The 21,718-nt window shown below is 46.6% G+C and overlaps 1 protein-coding gene across 1 annotated transcript in view; it reads left to right on the plus strand.

Annotated features, from left to right (window-relative positions):
- The window catches only part of RHOA (ras homolog family member A), a 56,649-nt gene that overhangs the window by 32,125 nt on the left and 2,806 nt on the right, over positions 1-21,718 (plus strand). The window contains 3 exon segments of the mRNA NM_001131283.2: positions 5,756-5,913; positions 12,789-12,909; positions 21,034-21,164. Coding sequence (NP_001124755.1) covers positions 5,758-5,913; positions 12,789-12,909; positions 21,034-21,164 — 408 coding nt within the window. The 5' untranslated portion in view covers positions 5,756-5,757.

Below are 21,718 nucleotides of genomic sequence, written 5' to 3' on the forward strand. Positions count from 1 at the left end.
GAATGCAATGGCGAGATCTCGGCTTACTGCAGCCTCTGCCTCCTGAGTTCAGGAGATTCTTCTGCCTCAGCCTCTCGAGTAGCTGGGATTATGGGTACATGCCACTACGTCCAATTTATTTTTATATTTTTTGTAGAGACGGGGTTTCACAATGTTGGCCAGGCTGGTCTTGAACTCCGGACCTCAAGTGATCTGCCTACCTCAGCCTCCCAAAGTGCTGGCATTACAGGCATGAGCCATTGCTCCTAGCCTTGACTGCATGCTCTTGTTTGAAGATTTGCATTAAGCACATTTCCCTGTCATCGATATACTGCTTATTGTGCTTTCATGATTAGTAGTATCTTCAATTTACTCCCTTTTTGCAAAAAAAAAAGTTAAATCACTAGATTTTGTAGATTTGGATAACATTCTATTATATATATTTATTCACTGCTATATGTAATATTGTCCTGAGAATTCACAAATGAGTAATGGCAGCACTGTCAGCCCTCTGGGTTTTTTTGTTTTGTTTTCATTTTTTATTTTTGTCATTGTTGTTTGCCCTCTGAGTTTTCTTCTGGTACCCCTGTGGATTGTCTTACCCATTCTGGTTGGGGAACATACCCTTTAGACAATATAGTTTTGATAATGAGTATTTATTATTATTATTATTATTATTATTATTATTTTGAGACAAGAGTCTGTCACCCAGGCTGGAGTGCAATGGCATGATCTTGGCTCACTGCAACCTCCACCTCCCGGGTTCAAGCGATTCTCTTGCCTCACCCCACCACGCCTGGGTAATTTTTATATTTTTAGTAGAGATGGGGTTTCATATGTTGGCCAGGGTGGTCTCAAACTCCTGATCTCGTGATCTGCCCGCCTCGGCCTCCCAGAGTGCTGGAATTACAGGCGTGAACCACTATGCCCAGCCGAGTATATATTATTTAGGATTAGTTTGACTACAGGTAACAGAGACTTGAAAAATACCACCTTAAATAAGACAGTCATTTATTTCTCATTCATGTGGAAGAAACATGGAAGGTAGGCAGTCTTGGGGCTGAGATGGTGGCTCCCAAGATCACCTGAGATCCAGGCTCCTTTTTACCTTTTGGTTCCTCCAGCCCCACGGTATGGCATTCATTCTCACATACCAGGATGGCTGCTTAGAAACCAGCCCTTACTTTAGATTTAAGCAGCAGGAAAGGAGGAGGATAATAAAGACTTCCCTTTAAGAAAGACTTTCTGGAAGTCCCACAACATAATTGCTGATTCTCACATCTCATGGTACATGGCCATGTCTCCAAGGGAAGCTAGGAAGTGTAGCCTACAACAAAGTACATAGCTAAAAATTGAAGTATGGTCTAAGAGGGAAGGGCGGGAATTGGGATGGTTGACCATCACTGTCTGCCAGATGGAAGGAATCTGCAGATTTCTCTTTCTTTTCCCCCCACTGGGGGCGAGAGTGGTGGTAACAGCTTTATTGAAATATAATCCACATACCTTACAATTCACCTTTTTAAAGTGTGAATTATATATACTGTGGGCTGGGTGCGGTGGCTCACACCTGTAATCCCAACACACTGGGAGAGACAGGCAGGAGGATCGCTTGACCTCAGGAGTTTGAAAGCAGCTGGGGCAACGTGGTGAAACCTGGTCACTACTAAAAATACAAAAAATTAGCCGGGTGTGGTGGCATGCACCTTTAGTTCCAGCTACTTGGGAAACTGAGGTGGGAGGATCACTTGAACCTGGGGAGGCTAAGGTTGCAGTGAGTGGAGATCGCACCGCTATACTCCAGCCTGGGCAACAGAGTGAGACCCTGTCTCAAAATAAATAAAATGTATGAATTATATATACTATAATCAATAGTTTATAGTATATTCATAGAGTTGTGCAGCCATCACCACAATAATTTTGGAAAAATCTTTTTACTTGAGAGACTCCACTATTCCATTATTCATTTTCCATTTCTCTCCAACCCCAAGTCCCTGCCCTAGGCAACTACCAGTCTATTTTCTCTTTCTGAATTTGTTTATTCTGGACAATTTTATATAAATGGAATCATGCATGTTGGTTTTTGTGACTGGGTTCTTTCACTTATATAGCATTTTCAAGATCCATCCATACTATAGCATATATCAGTACTTTATCCTTTATTGCTGAATAATATTCCATTCTATGGTATGGGTATATAATATTCATCAGTTGTTGGATATTTGGGTTCTTTACATTTTTTGACTATTATGAATAATCCTGCTATGCATATTCATGTAGAGGTACAAGTTGTTATGTGGACATATGTTTTTGTTTCTCTTAGATATATACCTAGGAATAGAATTGCAGGGTCATACCTACTCACATCCTTTGCTCATTTTTTAATTGGATTAGATTATTTGTCTTTTTATTATTGAATTGTAAGAGTTCTTTATTTTCTAATTTTTTCTATATACTGTATTTAGGCCTGGTGATGTGGCTTATGCTTGTAATCCCAGCACTTTGGGAGGCTGAATTGGGAGGATTGCATGAGCCCAGGAGTTCAAGACCAGCCTGGATAATATAGTGAAACCCTATCTGTATAAAAATTAGTCAGCTGTGGTGGCAGGAGCCTGGTAGTCCCAGCTACTGGAGAGGTTGAGGTGGGAAGATCACTTGAGTTGAGCCTGGGAGGCAGAGGCTGCAGTGAGCCAATATTGCACCACTGCATTCCAGCCTTGGTGACAGAATGAGACCCTTTCTGAAAATAACTACATAATAGATAAATACATAGATAGGTTAGATAGGTACATAGATTGGATAGATGCATAGATAGATAGGCAGTGGCTCACGCCTGTAATCCCTCAGCACTGTGGGAGGCCGAGGCGAGTAGATCACTTGAGCTCAGGAGTTGGAGACCAGCCTGGGCAATATGGCAAAACCCCATCTCTGCCAAAAATACAAAAATTAGCTGGGCGTGGTTGCGCATGCCTGTGGTCCCAGCTGCTGGGGAATCTGAGGTGGGAGGATCACTTGAGCCTCGGAGGTGGAGATTGCATTGAGCCAAGATCACGCCACTGCATTCCAGCCTGGGTGACAGAGTGAGACCTCATCTCAAAAAAAAAAAAAAAAGATAGATGGATAGATAAATAACATGCTGTACTTCATGCCAGAAGGAGTTCTCTCTCTTTTTTTTTTTTTTTTTAAGACACAGTTTCACTCTGTTGCCCAGGCTGGAGTGCTCTGTTGCCCAGGCTGGAGTGCAGTGGTGCAATCTGGGCTCACTGCAACCTCTGCCTCCTGGGTTCAAGCGATTCTCCTGCTTCAGTTGCTTCAGTCTCCCGAGTAACTGGGATTACAGGTGCCCGCCACCACACCCGGCTAAGTTTTGTATTTTTTGTAGAAACAGGGTTTTGCTGGGTTGGTCAGGCTGGTCTCGAACTCCTGACCTCAAGTGTTCTGCTCGCCTCAGCCTCCCAAAGTGCTGGGATTATAGGCGTGAGCTACCGTGCCCAGCCCAAAAAGAGTTCTTTATAACTTCAACCTTGCAAGAGATCCTGAGCCAGACCACCAACCTAAGCTACTTTTTTGTAGTTGAGTCATAAGAGTTTGAGACAAGGTTCTACTCTGTCACCCAGGCTGGAGTGCAGTGATGCAATCATAGCTCACCACATCCTTCACCTCCTGGGCTCAAGCAATCCTCCCACCTCAGCCTCCTTGGTAGCTGGGACTACAGGTGTGTGCTACCACAGCTGGCTGATTTTTTTTTTTTTTCCTTCTTTTTTTAGAGACAGTGTCTCACTGTGGTTCCCCAGGCTGGAGTGTAGTGATGCAGTCTCAGCTCACTGCAGCCTCCACCTCATGGGCTCAGGGGATTATCTCACCTGAGCCTCCCAAGTAACTGTGATTAGCGTGCACCACCGCTCCTGGCTAATTTTTTGTATTTTTAGTGGAGACAGGGTTTCACTATGTTTCCCAGGCTTGTCTTGAACTCCTGGACTCTCAAGCAATCCACCTGTTTCGGCCTCCCAGATTGCTGGGGTAACAGGTGTGAGCCATTGCACCTGGCCCTTTTCTTTCTCTCCTCCCCTCTCATGCTTCTGTCCTTCCTTCCTTTCTCAGTGTCTCACTATGTTGTCAGGGCTGGTCTCTTAACTCCTGGGCCTGAGCATTCCTCCTGCTTCAGTCTCCCAAAGTGTTGGGATTACAGACATGAACCACTGTGCTCGGCCTCAATTGATTTTTCTTTTTTGAGACGGAGTTTCGCTCTTGTTGCCCAGGCTGGAGTGCAATGGCACGATCTCGGCTCACCACAACCTTTGCCTCCCGGGTTCAAGCGATTCTCCTGCCTCGTGCTCCGTGTAGCTAGGATTACAGGCATGTGCCACCACGCCCGGCTAATTTTGTATTTTTAGTAGAGACGGGGTTTCTCCATGTTGGTCAGGCTGGTCTCAAACTCCTGACCTCAGGTGATCTGCCTGCGTCGGCCTCCCAAAATGCTGGGATTATAGGCGTGAGCCACTGCGCCCAGCCAAGAATGCTGTTTCTTTACAAACAAATCTAGATTGGTAAAAGAAGGAATATCCAAACTTAGAAAGATTGCAGAACGTCTACCGAAACAACCCGCCAATGACTTTTTTGGTTCTTTCCTCCCTTGGGTACTCCCTTTCATCAGTCCTTTCATTGTTTTTACCCTGCTTGATAAATTTTTTTTTTTTTTTGAGATGGAATCTTGCTCTGTCCCCCAGGCTGGAGTGCAGTGGCCCGATCTTGGCTCACTGCAACCTCTGTCTCCCGGGTTCACGCCATTCTCCTGCCTCAGCCTCCCAAGTAGCTGGGACTACAGGCGCCTGCCACCAGGCCTGGCTAATTTTTTGTATTTTTAGTAGAGACAGGATTTCTCCGTGTTAGCCAGGATGGTCTCGATCTCCTGACCTCGTGATCCACCCGCCTCGCCCTCCCAAAGTGCTGGGATTACAGGCGTGAGCTTCTGCGCCTGGCTCAATTGATTTTTTAATGTTAATATTGTATCCTGCAACCTTACTGAACTTGTTTATTCTAAAAGTTTTCTTTAGGATTTCCCACATTACAAAATCATCTCATGTATGAATTGAGATAGTTTTACTTCTTCCTTTCCGTTTTACTTCTTCCTTTCCAATTTGGATGTCTTTTATTTCATTTTCTTACCTTATTGCCCTGGCTAGGACCTCCAATATCCTGCTGGATAGAAGTGGCAAGACAGGCCAGGCGTGGTGGCTCACGCCTGTAATCTCAGCACTTTGGGAGGCTGAAGCAGGTGGATCACCTGAGGTCAGGAGTTCAAGACCAGCCTGGCCAACAAGGTGAAACCCCATCTCTACCAAAAATTCAAAAATTAGCTGGACGTGGTGGTGCATGCCTGTAATCCCAGCTACTTGGGAGGCTGAGGCAGGAGAATTGCTTGAACCCGGGAGGCTGGAGGTTGCAGTGAACTGAGATTGGGCCAGTGCACTCCAGCCTGGGCGACAGAGCGAGACTCCGTCTCAAAAAAAAAAAAAAGTGGCAAGAACAGACATTCTTGTCTTGTTCCTGATCTTAGGGGGCAGACCTTTTTTTCAGTCTTTTACCATTAAGTATAATGTTAGTTACGAGTGTTTAATGTATAACCTTTTGGTGCCAGGTGGATCGGTGTACTAGAAGTTTGAATTTGAGTATGCTAATAGAGGCTTATGCCCCGTGGTTACCAAAGCATGTGTCATAGCCTGTAAGCTACCTATGGCTTCTTGTGCATTGCAGGTAACATCTGTGTTTTGTGTTTCAGCAATGGCTGCCATCCGGAAGAAACTGGTGATTGTTGGTGATGGAGCCTGTGGAAAGACATGCTTGCTCATAGTCTTCAGCAAGGACCAGTTCCCAGAGGTGTATGTGCCCACAGTGTTTGAGAACTATGTGGCAGATATCGAGGTGGATGGAAAGCAGGTGAGTATACTTTTCATAACAACTGATGCCATTTTCCATGTTAGAATATTTATGGAGCATGTAGAGAATTAGAGCTTTTTGCCTTTTCAGTATACTATATAACAAAAATGTTGGAAAGAATAATCCATTCTCATCCTGCCGTCTTAGTCCAAGTTTGTTGTTTTTTTTGGAGACGGAGTCTCATTCTGTTGCCCAGGCTAGAGTGCAGTGGCTCAGTCTTGGCTCACTGCAACCTCTGCCTCCCAGGTTCAGGCGATTCTCCTGCCTCAGCCTCACAAGTAGCAGGGATTACAGGCATGTGCCACCATGCTGAGCTCATTTTTTGTTTAGTAGAGATGGGGTTTCACCAGGCTGGTCTCGAACTCCTGACCTTGGGTGATCCACCCACCTCAGCTTCCCGAAGTGCTGGGATTACAGGAGTGAGCCACTGTGCCCAGCCTTCCCCCAGGTTTAAAGGATTCTCCTGCCTCAGCCTCCCCAGTAGCTGGGATTACGGGAATGTGCCACCACACGTGGCTGATTTTTGTGTTTTTAGTAGAAATGGGGTTTCACTACATTGGCCAGGCTGGTCATGAACTCCTGACCTCGTGATTGGCCGTTTTTTCATTTTTAACTGCTACTCATCCAGACTTTGTTTACATTCATACGTATTTCACATGGTGTCCTTAGCATATGTGTTGTTTTTTTGGTTTGGTTTGGTTTTTTTGAGACAGAGTCTCGCTCTGTTGCCCAGGCTGGAGTGCAATGGCACAATCTCAGCTCGCTGCAACCTCCACCTCCCAGGTTCAAGCAATTCTTTTGCCTCAGCCTCCAGAGTAGAGTAGCTGGGATTACAGGCGCGCACCACCATGCCTGGCTAACATTTGTATTTTGTAAAGATGCAATTCTGCCATGTTGGCCAGGCTGGTCTCAAGCTCCTGACCTCAGATGATCCACCTGCCTCAGCCTCCCAAAGTGCTGGGATTACAGGCGTGAGCCACCTTGCCCAGCCGTATATGCTCTTTTCAAGTTTACGTATATTTGAAGTTTAGTTCATTGCCATATAGATAATGCTCAGATAAACTTCTTTGTATGCTTGGACTTTTACAAAAATTCTGTCAAAGTATTTAATCAAATGTCCCAGTATTAGATTACTAGTTCAAGCTCCGCCTCCTGGGTTCACACTATTCTCCTGCCTCATCCTCCCAAGTAGCCGGGACTACAGGCGCCCGCCACCAGACCGGCTAATTTTTTGTGTTTTTAGTAGAGATGGGGTTTCACCATATTAGCCAGGATGGTCTCGATCTCCTGACCTCGTGATCCACCCGTCTCAGCCTCCCAAAGTGCTGGGATTACAGTCATGAGCCACTGCGCCTGGCCAAAAGATTTTTTTTTACTTTAACATAAAATAGCCTGCCACAATTGTTTTATTTTATTGTCATTGATGGTGAGAACAGTGCTTCCCCATTTCTGTCCTAAAAGCCCTCTGGCAAGACTGGAACAAAGCTCTTGTGAAATTGGAGGGTTTTTTGGGGTTTTAATTTTGGTTTTGGTTTGTTTGGTTTTTTTTTAATCTTCTGCTTCCTTTTGTGTCTAAGTAATGCTTTACTTGGCCTCTCATACTTTTTTTTTTTTTTTTAAATAGACAGGGATTGTACTTTGTCTCCCAGGCCTGCAGTGCTGTGACATGATCATAGTTCACTGCAGCCTTGAACTCTTGGGCTCAAGTGATCCTTCCACCTCAGCCTCCCAAATAGCTGGCACTGTAGGTATGTGCCACCACAGCTGGGTAATTTGTTTTTAGAGATGAGGTCTCCTTGTGTTGGTCCAGCTGGTTTCAAAAAACTGAGCTCAAGTTCTCCCACCTCAGCCCCAAGTGGCTGGGCTTACAGGCGCAAGCCAGCGTGCCCAGCTCTCCTATACATCTTTTGAAGTGGATCAGCTGAAAGGAAAAAACCCCTAAAACTAGAATGAGGTGCTGTTCTCCAACATTCTAATTTTTCTTGGGCATTCAGTTATATGTCTCATATGCTGCTGACACTTGATATATTAGCTTCCATTCATCCCCTTTCTCCTTTCTTACTTTGCTTTTGTTTGTTTGTTTGTTTGGAGACAGAGTCTCCCTCTGTCACCCAGGTTGGAGTGCAATGGCACAATCTTGGTTTACAACAACCTCCACCTCCCAAATTCAAGCGATTCTCCTATCTCAGCCTCCCGAGGAGCTGGGATTACAGGTGCCCGCCACCAAGCCTGGCTAATCTTTGTATTTTTAGTAGAGACGAGGTTTCACCATGTTGGCCAGGCTGGTCTTGAAGTTTTGACCTCAGGTGATTCGCCTGCCTTGGCCTCCCAAAGTGCTGGGATTACATGCATGAGCCACTGCGCCTGGCCACTTCTTACTTGTCTACATTATTTATTTCTTTCTGTCCCAGGGCCACCTAGCCTCCTTTTGTGGCATTGTGTGAGGAATGTGGGTTAGATCAGCCGCTCAGAACTCCAGGGTCCCTCATTGTAGGGCTTCCCTCATTGAAGGGCTTTGACCATCAGTAAGCTCTTGACCTTTGAGTCTTCTCATTTGTAAAATGGTTTTTATAGGTGACATCAAGGTTCTGTGAAGTAACGGAAAATGTTTGGAAGCACCAAAGCGCTTTCTAAGAGATGAATATTACCATGCTCAAAAGTCTCTTTTATAGTTTGTAGTCTTTTTTTTTTTTTTTTTTTTTTTTTTTTTGAGACGTAGTCTCGCTCTGTCACCCAGGCTGAAGTGCAGTGGCGTGATCTCTGCTCACTGCAACCTCTGTCTCCTGGGTTCACGCCATTCTCCTGCCTCAGCCTCCGGAGTAGCTGGGACTACAGGCGCCTGCCACCACGCCTGGCTAATTTTTTGTATTTTTAGTAGAGACAGGGTTTCACCGTGTTAGCCAGGATGGTCTTGATCTCCTGACCTCGTGATCCGCCTGCCTCAGCCTCCCAAAGTGCTGGGATTACAGGCGTGAGCGGCTGCGCCCGTCCTATAGTTTGTAGTCTTTTTTATTCAAATACAGAGTGAGCCACGATGATTGCTCTTATGCTAATAGGAACTCTAAGATACTTTTTGGCCCAAGTATAGATGGAAAAAATACAACAAATAGCAGCCTAACAGAATTTTGGGATGTACCCTGAAGGTGGCAAACGAATACAGAGAGTGTTAATTCAGCCTTTGCCAAGCATGGATGCTTGGACATAGGTGTTTTGTGGTCCTGATAGGAAGACTGGTTTTATATGGATACAGGGCCCAGTTGTGAAAAACTAGGTAGAAATGTGATGACACCAATCTTCAGGATTGGTGTCAAGTTACAGCCCTCTTACCTAACTTAGATTGATGCACCATACATAGAAAGATCCATTGGCTTGGGGAAGCAATGTCAGGTTGGCATTTTCATAGCTTATTTCTCAAAAGCTTAGTAGTGAATGTATATTACTGGTTGTATCCTAACATTTTCTCCAGAGAGTGGCTGTTAATTGCTGCTTGTCTGTGAGCATGAACTGGAAGGGTCTTTTCCATCTGTGGCAGTATGTATGTTTTGGAAGCAGCTCTTTGGTTTTCTTGGAAACATCATCTCTGCCTGGGCATCTTGGAACAACCAGAATCTTGCCCATAAGAAATTTAGAGACCTTGACTTAAAACCTTGAGGCATGGTCTGTGAGTATTTTTCTTGTGCTGCAAACCTTGGACATCACTGACCCTTGCAAGATAGGGGGAGGTTCTCACTTGAGGAGAGTCCCCTGGAATAAAAGTGTTTGATTGAAGAGCATATCACAGGCTACCTGCCTGCCTCAGAGCAACTCAAGAGTCCCCAAGATGGGAGAGGGTACTGTGTAGGAATATTCATTTAACAGTATGCAGTAGTACAAGGCCAGACGCGGTAGCTCACACCTGTAATCCAGCACTTTGGGAGGCTGAGGCGGGAGGATCACCGGAGGTCAGGAGTTTGAGACCAGCCTGCCCAACATGGCAAAACCCAATCTCTACTAAAAATACAAAAAATTAGCTGGGCGTGGTGGCGGGCACTTGTAATCCCAGCTACTCGGGAGGCTGAGGCAGGAGAATCACTTGAACCCGGTAGGCAGAGGTTGCAGTGAGCTGAGACTGCGCCACTGCACTCCAGCCTGGGCGACCAGAGCGAAACTCTGTCTCAAAAACAAAACAAAACAAAACAAAAAAACCCAGTAGGCAATAGTACGGCCTAGGGAACCATACAAGATTGTAGGTGATCATGGTACCAAGAGTAGGCCTGCTCACAATGAAAAGGCCCCTTTTGATATGAGACAGACTCAACACCTTGGAAGCATTTTATCAAGCGCCAATAGAGGCTGGGTATATGACTAAACACCGTGGGGTGGAGGGGGCCGGGAGAGTGGGATTTGCCAGGGAGTAAATGAGCTCCATTACTGTGAGGGCAGACAGATTGTGATAATTGGGCATCAGTATATCCTAGTTACACATGCCAGAATGATAGTTTGCATGACAGAAGTACAGTGGGCCTTGTGGAGGTTCTTTGTGATGCATCCTGGGGCAAAAGTTCGGGGGTGGAAGAGCCATCAATTTTAAGGAAGAAATCATTTAGAAACTGAAATTTGGGCTGTGAAGGTGCTAAGAGAAGAAAGATGTGTTCCAAGTTTTGGAGGGAGACCTCTTGGGCTTCAGAGGGCCTCTGTACAGAGGATGTTTAACATGGAGTCTGGTGATAAGAATGGGGTAGCAGAGCTGGGTGTGGTGCTGGGCAGTGTTGAATGAGACTTGTATTCAGAGCCCAGGCAGCAGTTTACCCTTCTACCACAGGAGGGTGAGGATGTACTCGGATGTGAAAGGAGTACTCTCTCACCTTATGTGATGCATTATTTCAGACATTTCTTGAGTAATAAAGGCACAGCCAAAAGGGCTTTCCTGTCATCTCAGGCCTTGCCTAACAGCCAGCATGGTGTCTTTTCCTACCTACCAACTCAAAATACAGATTTGTCTCCATGGTTTCCACATTATAGCAGAAAATTTACTTAGTCTTGTATCTTCCTCTTTTGCCTGTGTGCCTGGTGGAATATTATTTAAAATTTGATTTCTTCCCTCCTGTCTGCTTTCTTTCCTAGTAGAATGTTATTTATAATTAAACACTTTTATAAGCTACAGAGTTATTTTTGACTTGACATTTTGAATTGTGCCACTTGGTTCAGTTCTAGTATCTGTTTTGTTTTTTTGTTTTTTTCCTAATTGAGTCAAGGTCTTGCTGCCTAGGCTGCAGTGCAGTGGCACAATCTCTGCTTACTGCAACTGCAGCCTCCCGGGCTCAAGCAGTCCTCCCACCTCAGTCTCCCAAGTAGCTGGGACTACAGGCGTGCACCACCACGGTCAGCTAATTTTTTTTTTTTTTTTGAAATGGAGTTTCGCTCTTGTTGGCCAGGCTGGAGTGCAGTGGTGCAATCTCGGCTCATTGCAACCTCCGCCTCCTGGGTTCAAGCGATTCTCCCGCCTCAGCCTCAGCCTCCTGAGTAGCTGGGATTACAGGCATGCTTCACCACGCCCAGCTAATTTTGTGTTTTTAGTAGAGATGGGGTTTCTCCACATTGGTCAGGCTGGTCTCGAACTTCCGACCTCAGGTGATCTGCCCGCCTTGGCCTCCCAAAGTGCTGGGATTACAGGCGTGAGCCACCACGCCCGGCCCACACTCAGCTAAGTTTTATTTATTTATTTTTTAATTTTTGTAGAGACGGGGGCTCGCTTTGTCATCCAGGCTGGAGTGCTGGAGTGCAGTGGCGCGATCTCAGCTCACTGCAACCTCTGCCTCTTGAGTTCAAGCAATTCTCCTGCCTTAGCCTCTCGAGTAGCTGGGACTACAGGCGCACGCTGCCATGCCTGGCTAATTTCTCTTGTATTTTAATAGGGACGGGGTTTCACCATGTTGCCCAGGCTGGTCTCGAACTCCTGAGCTCAGGCAATCAGCCCCCCTCAGCCTCCCAAAGTGCTAGGATTACAGGCATGAGCCACCGTGCCCGGCCACACTCAGCTAATTTTTAAGGTGTTTTTGTAGAGGTAGGTTCTCAGATTTTCAATTTTGAGAAATTTCAACCTAAAATAATTTAAATATACTCTCATTTGAGATTGATGCTTATAAAAGTAAATACTCGGCCGGGTGTGGTGGCTCATGCCTGTAATCCCAGCACTTTGGGAGGCCGAGGCAGGTGGATCACGAGGTCAGGAGATCAAGACCATCCTGGCTAACATGGTGAAACCCCGTCTCTACTAAAACTACAAAAAATTAGCTGAGCGTGGTGGTGGGCGCCTGTAGTCCCAGCTACTCAGGAGGCTGAGGCAGGAGAATGGTGTGAACCCGGGAGCAGAGCTTGCAGTGAGCCAAGATCTTGCCACTGCACTCCAGTCTGAGCAACAGAGTGAGACTCCGTCTCAAAAAAAAAAAAAAAAAAAAAAAAGGCCAGGCGCGGTGGCTCACGCCTGTAATCCCAGCACTTTGGGAGGCCGAGGGGGGCAGATCATGAGGTCAGGAGATCCAGACCATCCTGGCTAACACAGTGAAACCCTGTTTCTATTAAAAATACAAAAAAGTAGCCGGGCGTGGTGGTGGGCACCTGTAGTCCCAGCTACTCTGGAGGCCGAGGCAGGAGAATGGTGTGAACCTGGGAGGTGGAGCTTGCAGGGAGCAGAGATCGTGCCACTGCACTCTAGCCTGGGTGACAGAGCAAGACTGCATCTCAAAAAAAAACAAAAAAGAAAAAAATGTAAATACTCCTATGTTTTACTGTTTCAGACCGTCTGCCATTTCAGTGTACTATGGTAAGTATCACTTTTTCTAAAAGTGGGTGGGGGGATTAACTTTGCACTCTTGTGGTTGTTTTTCCCATTACAGGTAGAGTTGGCTTTGTGGGACACAGCTGGGCAGGAAGATTATGATCGCCTGAGGCCCCTCTCCTACCCAGATACTGATGTTATACTGATGTGTTTTTCCATCGACAGCCCTGATAGTTTAGGTGAGTGGCCCTGCACCCTGATATTTGTCACTGCCTGTGTAGCTAGTTGGCATCTGGTTTGTGGGCATCAAGTGGCTGAAAAGCAGACATGAACTTCAGAGAAGCAATCATCATCAGTGGCCAGAGTCCTGGAGTTTGGGATTGTAGAGCATGGGCCTTGGGTCCCTTTCAGCCTAGGTCTCCCATGGCTACTGTATTTAAAATGTATCCACCTAGGCAGGGCACGGTGGCTCACACCTGTAATCCCCGCATTTTGGGAGGCCCAGACGGGTGGATCACCTGAGGGTCAGGAGTTCGAGACCAACCTGGCCAACATGGTGAAACCCCGTCTTTACTAAAAGTACAAAAAAATTAGCCAGGCATGGTGGTGCACGCCTGTAGTCCCAGGTACTTGGGAGGCCGAGGCAGGAGAATCATTTGAACCTGGTAGGCAGAGATTGCAGTGAGCCGAGATTATGGCATTGCATTCCAGACTGAGCGACAGAGCAAGACTCTATCCCCAAAATAATTATTATTATTATTACTAAATAATATTAAATGTTATTTAAAAATCTAACTGCCTTGTAAACTAGATGAATTCCAAATACAAAGATGAGTAAACTAAGGTTGGTGCGGTGGCTGACACCTGTAATCCTAGCACTTTGGGAGGCCGAGGCTGGCAGATCACCTGAGGTCAGGAGTTTGAGACCAGCCTAGGCAACATGGTGAACCGCTGTCTCTACTAAAATACAAAAATTAGCTGGGTGTGGTGGCGTGCGCCTGTAATCCCAGCTATTCCAGGGGCTGAGGCAGGAGAATCACTTGAGCCTGGGAAGCGGAAGTTGCAGTGAGCCAAGATCGTGCCACTGCACTGCAGACTCCATCTCCCCCAAAAAAAAAAAAAAAAAAAAGATGGGCAAACTAGATGAGTTCCAAATATAAAGCCATCTCTTTTGGGGAAGGACTTTTTTTTTGGTTTCCCTGTCTTAGCCTTTTTCTGAAGTGTCTTAGCTGATAGAAGCTTGAATGTGATCATTTCATTAGCCTAAACACAGCCACATAATTCAGAAGTCAGTAAGTCAGTATTCTTTTTTTTTTTTTTTTTTTTTTGAGAGGGAGTCTTGCTCTGTCTCCCAGGCTGGATTGCAGTGGCTCGATTTCAGCTCACTGCAAGCTCTGCCTCCTGGATTGACGCCATTCTCCTGCCTCAGCCACCCGAGTAGCTGGGACTACAGGTGCCCGCCACTACGCCTGGCTAATTGTTTGTATTTTTTAGTAGAGATGGGGTTTTCACCATGTTAGCCAGGATGATCTTGATCTCCTGACCTCATGATCCGCCTGCCTCGGCCTCCCAAAGTGTTGGGATTACAGGCGTGAGCCACCGTACCTGGCCCAGAAGTCAGTATTCTTTAGAAAAAGACTGAAGAATGCTGACCTGACATTCTGTGAAACCAGGCTTGAAAAAACTTGCTTTCGGTTTGTGCTGAAGATGATGAGGTGTCTATTAATAAACTTGTGCTGCAGTCCTCCCTGTCATGACAGGGCAGCAGGTGGGTCAAGGATGTTGTCATCATTACCACAAACAGCCTTTGAGGGTCTGCTTGTGGCCTCGGGTTGCCTGGATAGTTAGTGTTAGAGTGATTGTGTTGTTATGGTTGTCCCCACCTTAATGATGATAACTGGGGTTGCTCCAAGACATTGAGCCACTTGTTTAAGGTCATGCTGGCCCAAGGAGCCAAGCTAAGATTGAGTCCTCTGTGCAGTATGTCCCAGGACAGAGAAAGAGCACGTATTCCATGCCATTGGTTCACTTAGATCATTTTCAGCAGTTATGATTGATTGATTGATTGATTGATTGATTTACAGGCAGGGTCTCGCTCTATTGCCCAGGCTGGAGTTTAGTGGCACAATCTCAGCTCACTGCAACCTCCGCCTTCCAGGTTCAAGCAATTCTCCTGTCTCAGCCTCCCAAGTAGCTTGGACTACAGGCATACGCCCCCACGCCTGGCTAATTTTTGTATTTTTAGTAGAGACCGGGTTTCTCCATGTTGGCCAGGCTTGTCTCGAACTTCTGACCTCTGGTGATCCACCCACCTTGGCCTCCCAAAGTGCTGGGATTACAGGTGTGAGCCACAGCACCCAGCCTAGTTTTGGTTTTCAAACTAATATGACTTCCTTTTGTGAAGCTGCTGGAAGGCCCTGGAGGCTGGGCAGAGCTTTAGGCCACAGAGAAAATTTGAGCTAGTTGACACTCTCCTATCAGATTCATACATAAATAACTTCACCTAGCTCCTGTCGGAATGAGAAGGACTGTGTGCCTTTGCCCTCGTTATCTAGTGTGTAATTCTTGAGGGAAAAAACTGCCTCCAGAGCAAAACATTTTGTCTCTTCAGTCTCACTTTTTTCTTTTTGAGACAGGGTCTCGCTTTCTTGCGCAGTCTTGAGTGCAGTTGCAGATACAACTTACTGCTGCCTCGACCTCCTGGGCTCAAACAATCCTCCCATCTCAGTCCCCCCCAGTAGTTGGGACTACAGGCACAAACTGCTGCGCTTGGTTAATTTTTGTATTTTTTAGGCCGGGCATGGTGGCTCATGCCTGTAATCCCAGCACTTTGGGAGGCTGAGGTAGGCCGATCACCTGAGGTCAGGAGTTCAAGACCAGCCTGGCCAACATGGTGAAATCCCATCTCTACTAAAAATACAAAAATTAGCTGGGCACGGTGGCGCATGCCTGTAATCCCAGCTACTCGGGAGGCTGAGGCAAGAGAAAAATCACTTGAACCCGGGAGGCAGAGGTTGCTGTGAGTCGAGATTGTGCCACTGCACTCCAGCCTGGGTGACAGAGTGAGACTCTGTCTCAAAAAAAAAAAAGAGAGAGAGAAATGGGGTTTCTCTATGTTGGCCCAAGTTGGTCTTGAACTCCTGGCCTCAAGTGATCTTCCCACACCTTGGTGCTCCAGCCTGGGCAACAAGAGCGAAACTCTGTCTCAAAAAAAAAATTTTTTTTTTTTTTTTTTGTAGACATGGGGTTTTGCAGCTGAGCGTGGTGGCTCACATACCTGTAACCCCAGCACTTTGGGAGGCCGAGCCGGGCAGATCACTTGAGGCCAGGAGTCTGGGACCAGCCTGGCCAACATGACAAAACCCCATCTCTACTAATAATACAAAAATTAGCCGGGCATGGTGGTGCGAGCCCGTAATTCCAGCTACTTGGGAGGCTGAGGCAAGAGAAAAATCACTTGAACCTGGGAGGCAGAGGTTGCTGTGAGTCGAGATTGCGCCACTGCACTCCAGCCTGGGTGACAGAGTGAGACTCTGTCTCAAAAAAAAAAAAGAGAGAGAGAAATGAGGTTTCTCTATGTTGGCCCAAGTTGGTCTTGAACTCCTGGCCTCAAGTGATCTTCCCACACCTTGGCCTCCCAAAGTGCTGGGATTACAGGTGTGAGCCATCATGCTCAGTTTATTTTTGTTTGTTTTGGTTTGGTTCGGTTTAGATAGTCTTGCCTTGTCGCCCAGGCTGGAGTACAATGGCACAATCCAGTAGGGTTCAAGCATTTCTCCTACCTCAGCCTCCCAAGTAGCTGGGATTACAGGCGTGTGCAACCACGCCTGGCTAATTTTTTTTGTATTTTTAGTAGAGGTGGGGTTTTACCACATTGGCCACGGTAGTCTTGAATTCCTGACCTCAGGCAATCCCAGAGTGGTGGGATTACAGGCGTGAGCCACTGCACCCAGCCACCAGTTTATTTTCTTTTTATTTATATGGTATTTTTTTCACTCTCACCACTCCTATTTAATAGCTCTTTATTTTGTTGATACAGACATTTGACTTCTGATGACACATGTTACTAAGGCAAATTACTGGTGGGATTCTGCCCTGACTCCCTAGTCAAGATAACTGAGAACTTTTAAATGGCCCATAACAAAATCAAGCTAGGTCAGTCAGCTCAGAAAAAGGGCCCCACCTATCTATTAAACTCTCCTGCAGTGATAACCGGTGAGAGTGCAGCATTCTCCAGCATGCAGACCCTATCCACAGGTGTGCATGTACATCAGAGAGGAGACCAATTTGCCTATTTACTTTCTACTGTGGCTCTCTTTTCTCGGTCTTCCCCTCTGTGGGAGGGGCCAGAAGGAAACAAGTCATGACTATAGTATAAAAAAGGAAGAGGTTAAAAGCCAAAGACCTCCTTTGAGACCCAGAGATACTGTTTTTATTTATTTATTTATTTATTTATTTTTCGAGATGGAGTCTTGCTCTGTTGCCAGGTTGGAGTGCAGTGGTGCGATCTCGGCTCACTGCAACGTCCGCCTCCCAGGTTCAAGCGGTTCTCTTGCCTCAGCCTCCCAAGTACCTGGGACTACAGGCATGTGCCACCACACCCAGCTAATTTTTATATTTTTATTAGAGACAGGGTTTCACCATGTTGGCCAGGATAGTCTCGATCTCTTGACCTCGTGATCTACCTGCCTTGGCCTCCCAACGTGCTGGGATTACAGGCGTGAGCCAGCGCACCCAGCCTAAGCTTTTAAATTAATATATAGACCAGGCACACAGTGGTTCACATCTATAATCCCAGAGCTTTGAGAGGCCGAGGTGGGAGGATCACTTGAGCTCAAGAGCTTGAGACCAGTCTGATCAACATAGTGAGACCCTATGTCTACTCTGGGCAAGATTTTATTTTCTGACTCCTGATGTAGATAAAGATTTCTTTTCTCTATCTAGTTCTCTGGAATTCCCAAAGTCCCCCTGGGAAACCCTACTGTAAATCCGTGTAAAGTAATGTGCCCTGATATGATCACATTACTTTGGGGCTGGGAGAGATTACACATGATCTACATACTGAATTAAACATTTAAAATTAAGTTTGGGCCAGGTGCGGTGACTCATGACTGTAACCCCAGCACTTTGGGAGGCCAAGGCTGGCGGATCACCTGAGGTCAGGAGTTTGAGACCAGCCTGGCCAACATAGTGAAATCCCGTCGCTACTAAAAATACAAAACTTAGCCGAGTATAGTGGCATGTACCTGTAATCCCAGCTACTCAGGAGGCTGAGGCAGGAGAATTGCTTGAACCTGGGAGGCAGAGGTTGCAGTGAGCCGAGATCGCATCACTGCACTCCAGCCTAGGTGACCGAGTGAGACTCTTGTCTCAAAAAAAAAAAAAAAATAGATAAAGTTTGAAAATTTATTCACCAAAAGTGACGACAGTCAATGTATTCAAATTCTATGTACCTCAAACTCCAGGAAGGGGGTAGACTATTGGTATAATTTCACATATTCAGGAAATAACTACAGCACCTACTAATAGAACATCTATTCTAGGCCAGGCACTGTGGCTCACACCTGTAATCCCAGCACTTTGGGAGGCCAAGGTGGGTGGATCCTGAGGTCAGGAGTTCAAGACCAGCCTGGCCAACATGGTGAAGCCCTGTCTCTACTAAAAATACAAAAAAATCATCCGGGCGTGGTGGCGGGTGCCTGTAATACCAGCTACTCGGGAGGCTGAGGCAGGAGAATTGCTTGAACCTGGGAGGCAGAGGTTGTAGTGAGCTGAGATCGCACCACTGTGCTCCAGCCTGGGCGACAGAGCAAGATTCCATCTTAAAAAAAAAGAAAAAAAGAACTTCTCTTCTAGATGAGGGAAGACAGAATAGGCTCCCCTCAATGCCCCCAAAAAAGTAAATCAGAAAATAACAACAGTAAACCCAGTAACAGTAAATATTACAAATAACATTTGTAGAGGTGGGTCATGGTTGTATGCTGTTTTGTTTTATTTATTTTTATTTTTGTTTTTTTCAGACAGACTTTTGCTCTTGTCACGCAGGCTGGAGTGCAATGGTGCGATCTCGGCTCACTGCACTCTGCCTCCCGGGTTCAAGCACTTCTGCCTCAGCCTCCCAAGTAGCTGGGATTACAGGCATGCACCACCATGCTCGACTAATTTTTGTATTATTAGTAGAGACAGGGTTTCAACATGTTGGCCAGACTGGTCTCGAACTCCTGATCCACCCGCCTCGGCCTCCCAAAGTGCTGAGATTACAGGCCTGATGAACCACTGCGCCTGGCCTATTTATTTTTATTTATTTATTTATTTTTTTTTTTGAGACGGAGTCTCGCTGTGTCACCCAGGCTGGAAGGCAGTGGCACGATCTTGGCTAACTACAACCTCCACCTCCCTGCTTCAAGGAATTTCCCTGCCTCAGCCTCCCTAGTAGCTGGGATTACAGGCATGCACCACCATGCCCAGTTAATTTTTTTGTTTTGTTTTGTTGTTTTTGAGATGGAGTTTCACTCTTGTTGCCCAGGCTGGAGTGCAATGGCACGATCTCGGCTCACCGCAACCTCCGCCTCCCGGGTTCAAGTGATTCTCCAGCCTCAGCCTCCCGAGTAGTTGGGATTGCAGGCATGCGCCACCACGCCCAGCTAATTTTGTATTTTTAGTAGAGACGGGGTTTATCCATGTTGGTCATGCTGGTCTCCAACTCCCAACCTGAGGTGATCCACCCGCCCCGGCCTTCCACAGTGCTGGGATTATAGGCGTGAGCCACTGCGCCTGGCAATCTTTTTGTATTTTTAATAGAGATGGGGTTTCACCATGTTGGCCAGACTGGTCTCGAACTCCTGACCTAAGGCAATCCACCTGCCTCAGCCTCCCAAAGTTTTGGGATTATAGATGTGAGCCACTGCGCCCAGCCAATTATTTGTTTTTAAGAGATGAAGTCTCACTTTGTCACCCTGGCTGGAGTGCAGTAGTAGCGTGATCATAGCTCACTGCTACCTTGAATCCTGGGCTCCAGTGATCCTCCCACCTCAGCCTCCCAAGTAGGTGGAAATGCAGGCACATGTACCACTGTAAACTACTAAGTTTTTGTATGTTTTTGTGGAGGTGGGGTTTTTGATTTTTTTGATACAGAGTCTCACTCTGTTGCCCAGGCTGGAGTGAGTATAGTGTCGCGATCTCGACTCATCACAACCTCCACCTCCTGGGTTCAAGTGTTTCTTCTGCCTCAGCCTCCCAAGTAGCTGGGACTACAGGTGCGCGCCACCGTGCCCAGCTAATTTTTGTAATTTTAGTAGAGATGAGGTTTCGCCATGTTGGCCAGGCTGGTCTCGAACTCCTGACCTCTGGTGATCCACCCACCTCGGCCTCCCAAAGTGCTGGGATTACAGGCACGAGCCACCACGCTGGCTGGAGATGGGGTTTAGCCATGTTGCATAGGCTGTTCTTGAGCTCCTAGGCCCAAGCTGTCTACTTGCCTCAGCCTCTCAAAAGTGCTGGGATTACAGGTATGAGTCACCATGCCCAGCCTCTTTTGGTTATTTTCAAAAGTCACTTTTTTTTTTTTTTTTGAGACGGAGTCTTGCTCTGTCGTCCAGGAGTGCAGTGGCGCAATCTCGGCTCACAGCAAGCTCTGCCTCCCGGGTTCACGCCATTCTCCTGCCTCAGCCCCCCGAATAGCTGAGACTACAGGCGCCCACCACCACACCCGGCTAATTTTTTTTGTATTTTTAGTAGCGACGGGGTTTCACTGTGTTAGCCAGGATGGTCTTGATCTCCCGACCTCATGATCCGCCCACCTCGGCCTCCCAAAGTGCTGGGTTTACAGGTGTGAGCCACCGCTCCCAGCCAAAAGTCACTCTTGAGCCATTTGAAATACCAGTAAACCCCATAGGGTAGAAGTTATGCTGAGAGTCCACGAACAAGTTAGAAAAAGAGCATGTAGACCCTGGGTCAGCTGCTGCCCTAGAATGGGGACCCCTTCTGTAAGCTATGTCAGAATCATCTACCAGCTTTGACAGATGTCCTGTAAAGTGCCTGCCTTTGTGGGGCAGGAAGTGCCCCCCGTGAAACTACCTTGTGTGGTGGATCTTTTGCTCCTCCAGAGCCCTTACTCGGGCCCCACCTACAGAGATGCTCAGTACCACTCTTGGCTGGACTGAGAAAAAGCTGTTGGTTCTCTGTTTAAAGGAAAGGGATTATATTTCTCCTTTTTTATGGTTTTGAAACTAGTGGGTTTCATTAAATGTCTAGCATTCTTCTGAAGCCACAAAGAAAGTGTCTCTGCAATTTCACTGAGGTTCTTGGAAAGTCTTCAAGATAGAATTGTATGTATCCCCAAATTCTCTACATTTTTCTTTCAGAAAACATCCCAGAAAAGTGGACCCCAGAAGTCAAGCATTTCTGTCCCAACGTGCCCATCATCCTGGTTGGGAATAAGAAGGATCTTCGGAATGATGAGCACACAAGGCGGGAGCTAGCCAAGATGAAGCAGGCATGATCTGGGGCAGGACTGTCTTGTATTCTTGAACTAGGGCCCCAAGTTTGGAGGTTTGGGGAGCCCAGCAGGAACCTTCACAGGCCAGGTTGTTTTAGAGGCTCAGAAGCCCCTCTGTGGCCCTCTGACCCTCATTAATTGGGATCTTCACAGAAGATCCCTAAGATAGTTCACCAGTCCTGTGAGATGGAATTTTTTTTTATGAGGTAGTGCTATGCCCATAAGGACTGCTGGCCTGAGAATGAACCATTTCATCAGTAGCTAGTAGTCAGTGGCTCTAGATGTAGAAACTTTCTTTTTTTGGATATGGAGTCTCATTCTGTCACCCAGGCTGGAGTGCAGTGGCGCAATCTCAGCTCACTGCAACCTCTGCCTTTGGGGTTCAAGCGATTCTTCTGCCCAGACTCCTGAGTAGCTGGGACTACAGGCGCCCTCCACCATGCCCCGCTAATTTTTTTTTTTTTTTTTTTTTAAAGTATAGATGGAGTTTCACCCTGTTGGCCAGGCTGGTCTTGAACTCCTGACCTCAAGTGATCTGCCCACTTTTGCCT

Source organism: Pongo abelii, chromosome 2, assembly GCF_028885655.2.
Source record: "Pongo abelii isolate AG06213 chromosome 2, NHGRI_mPonAbe1-v2.0_pri, whole genome shotgun sequence".
Lineage (NCBI taxonomy): Eukaryota > Metazoa > Chordata > Mammalia > Primates > Hominidae > Pongo > Pongo abelii.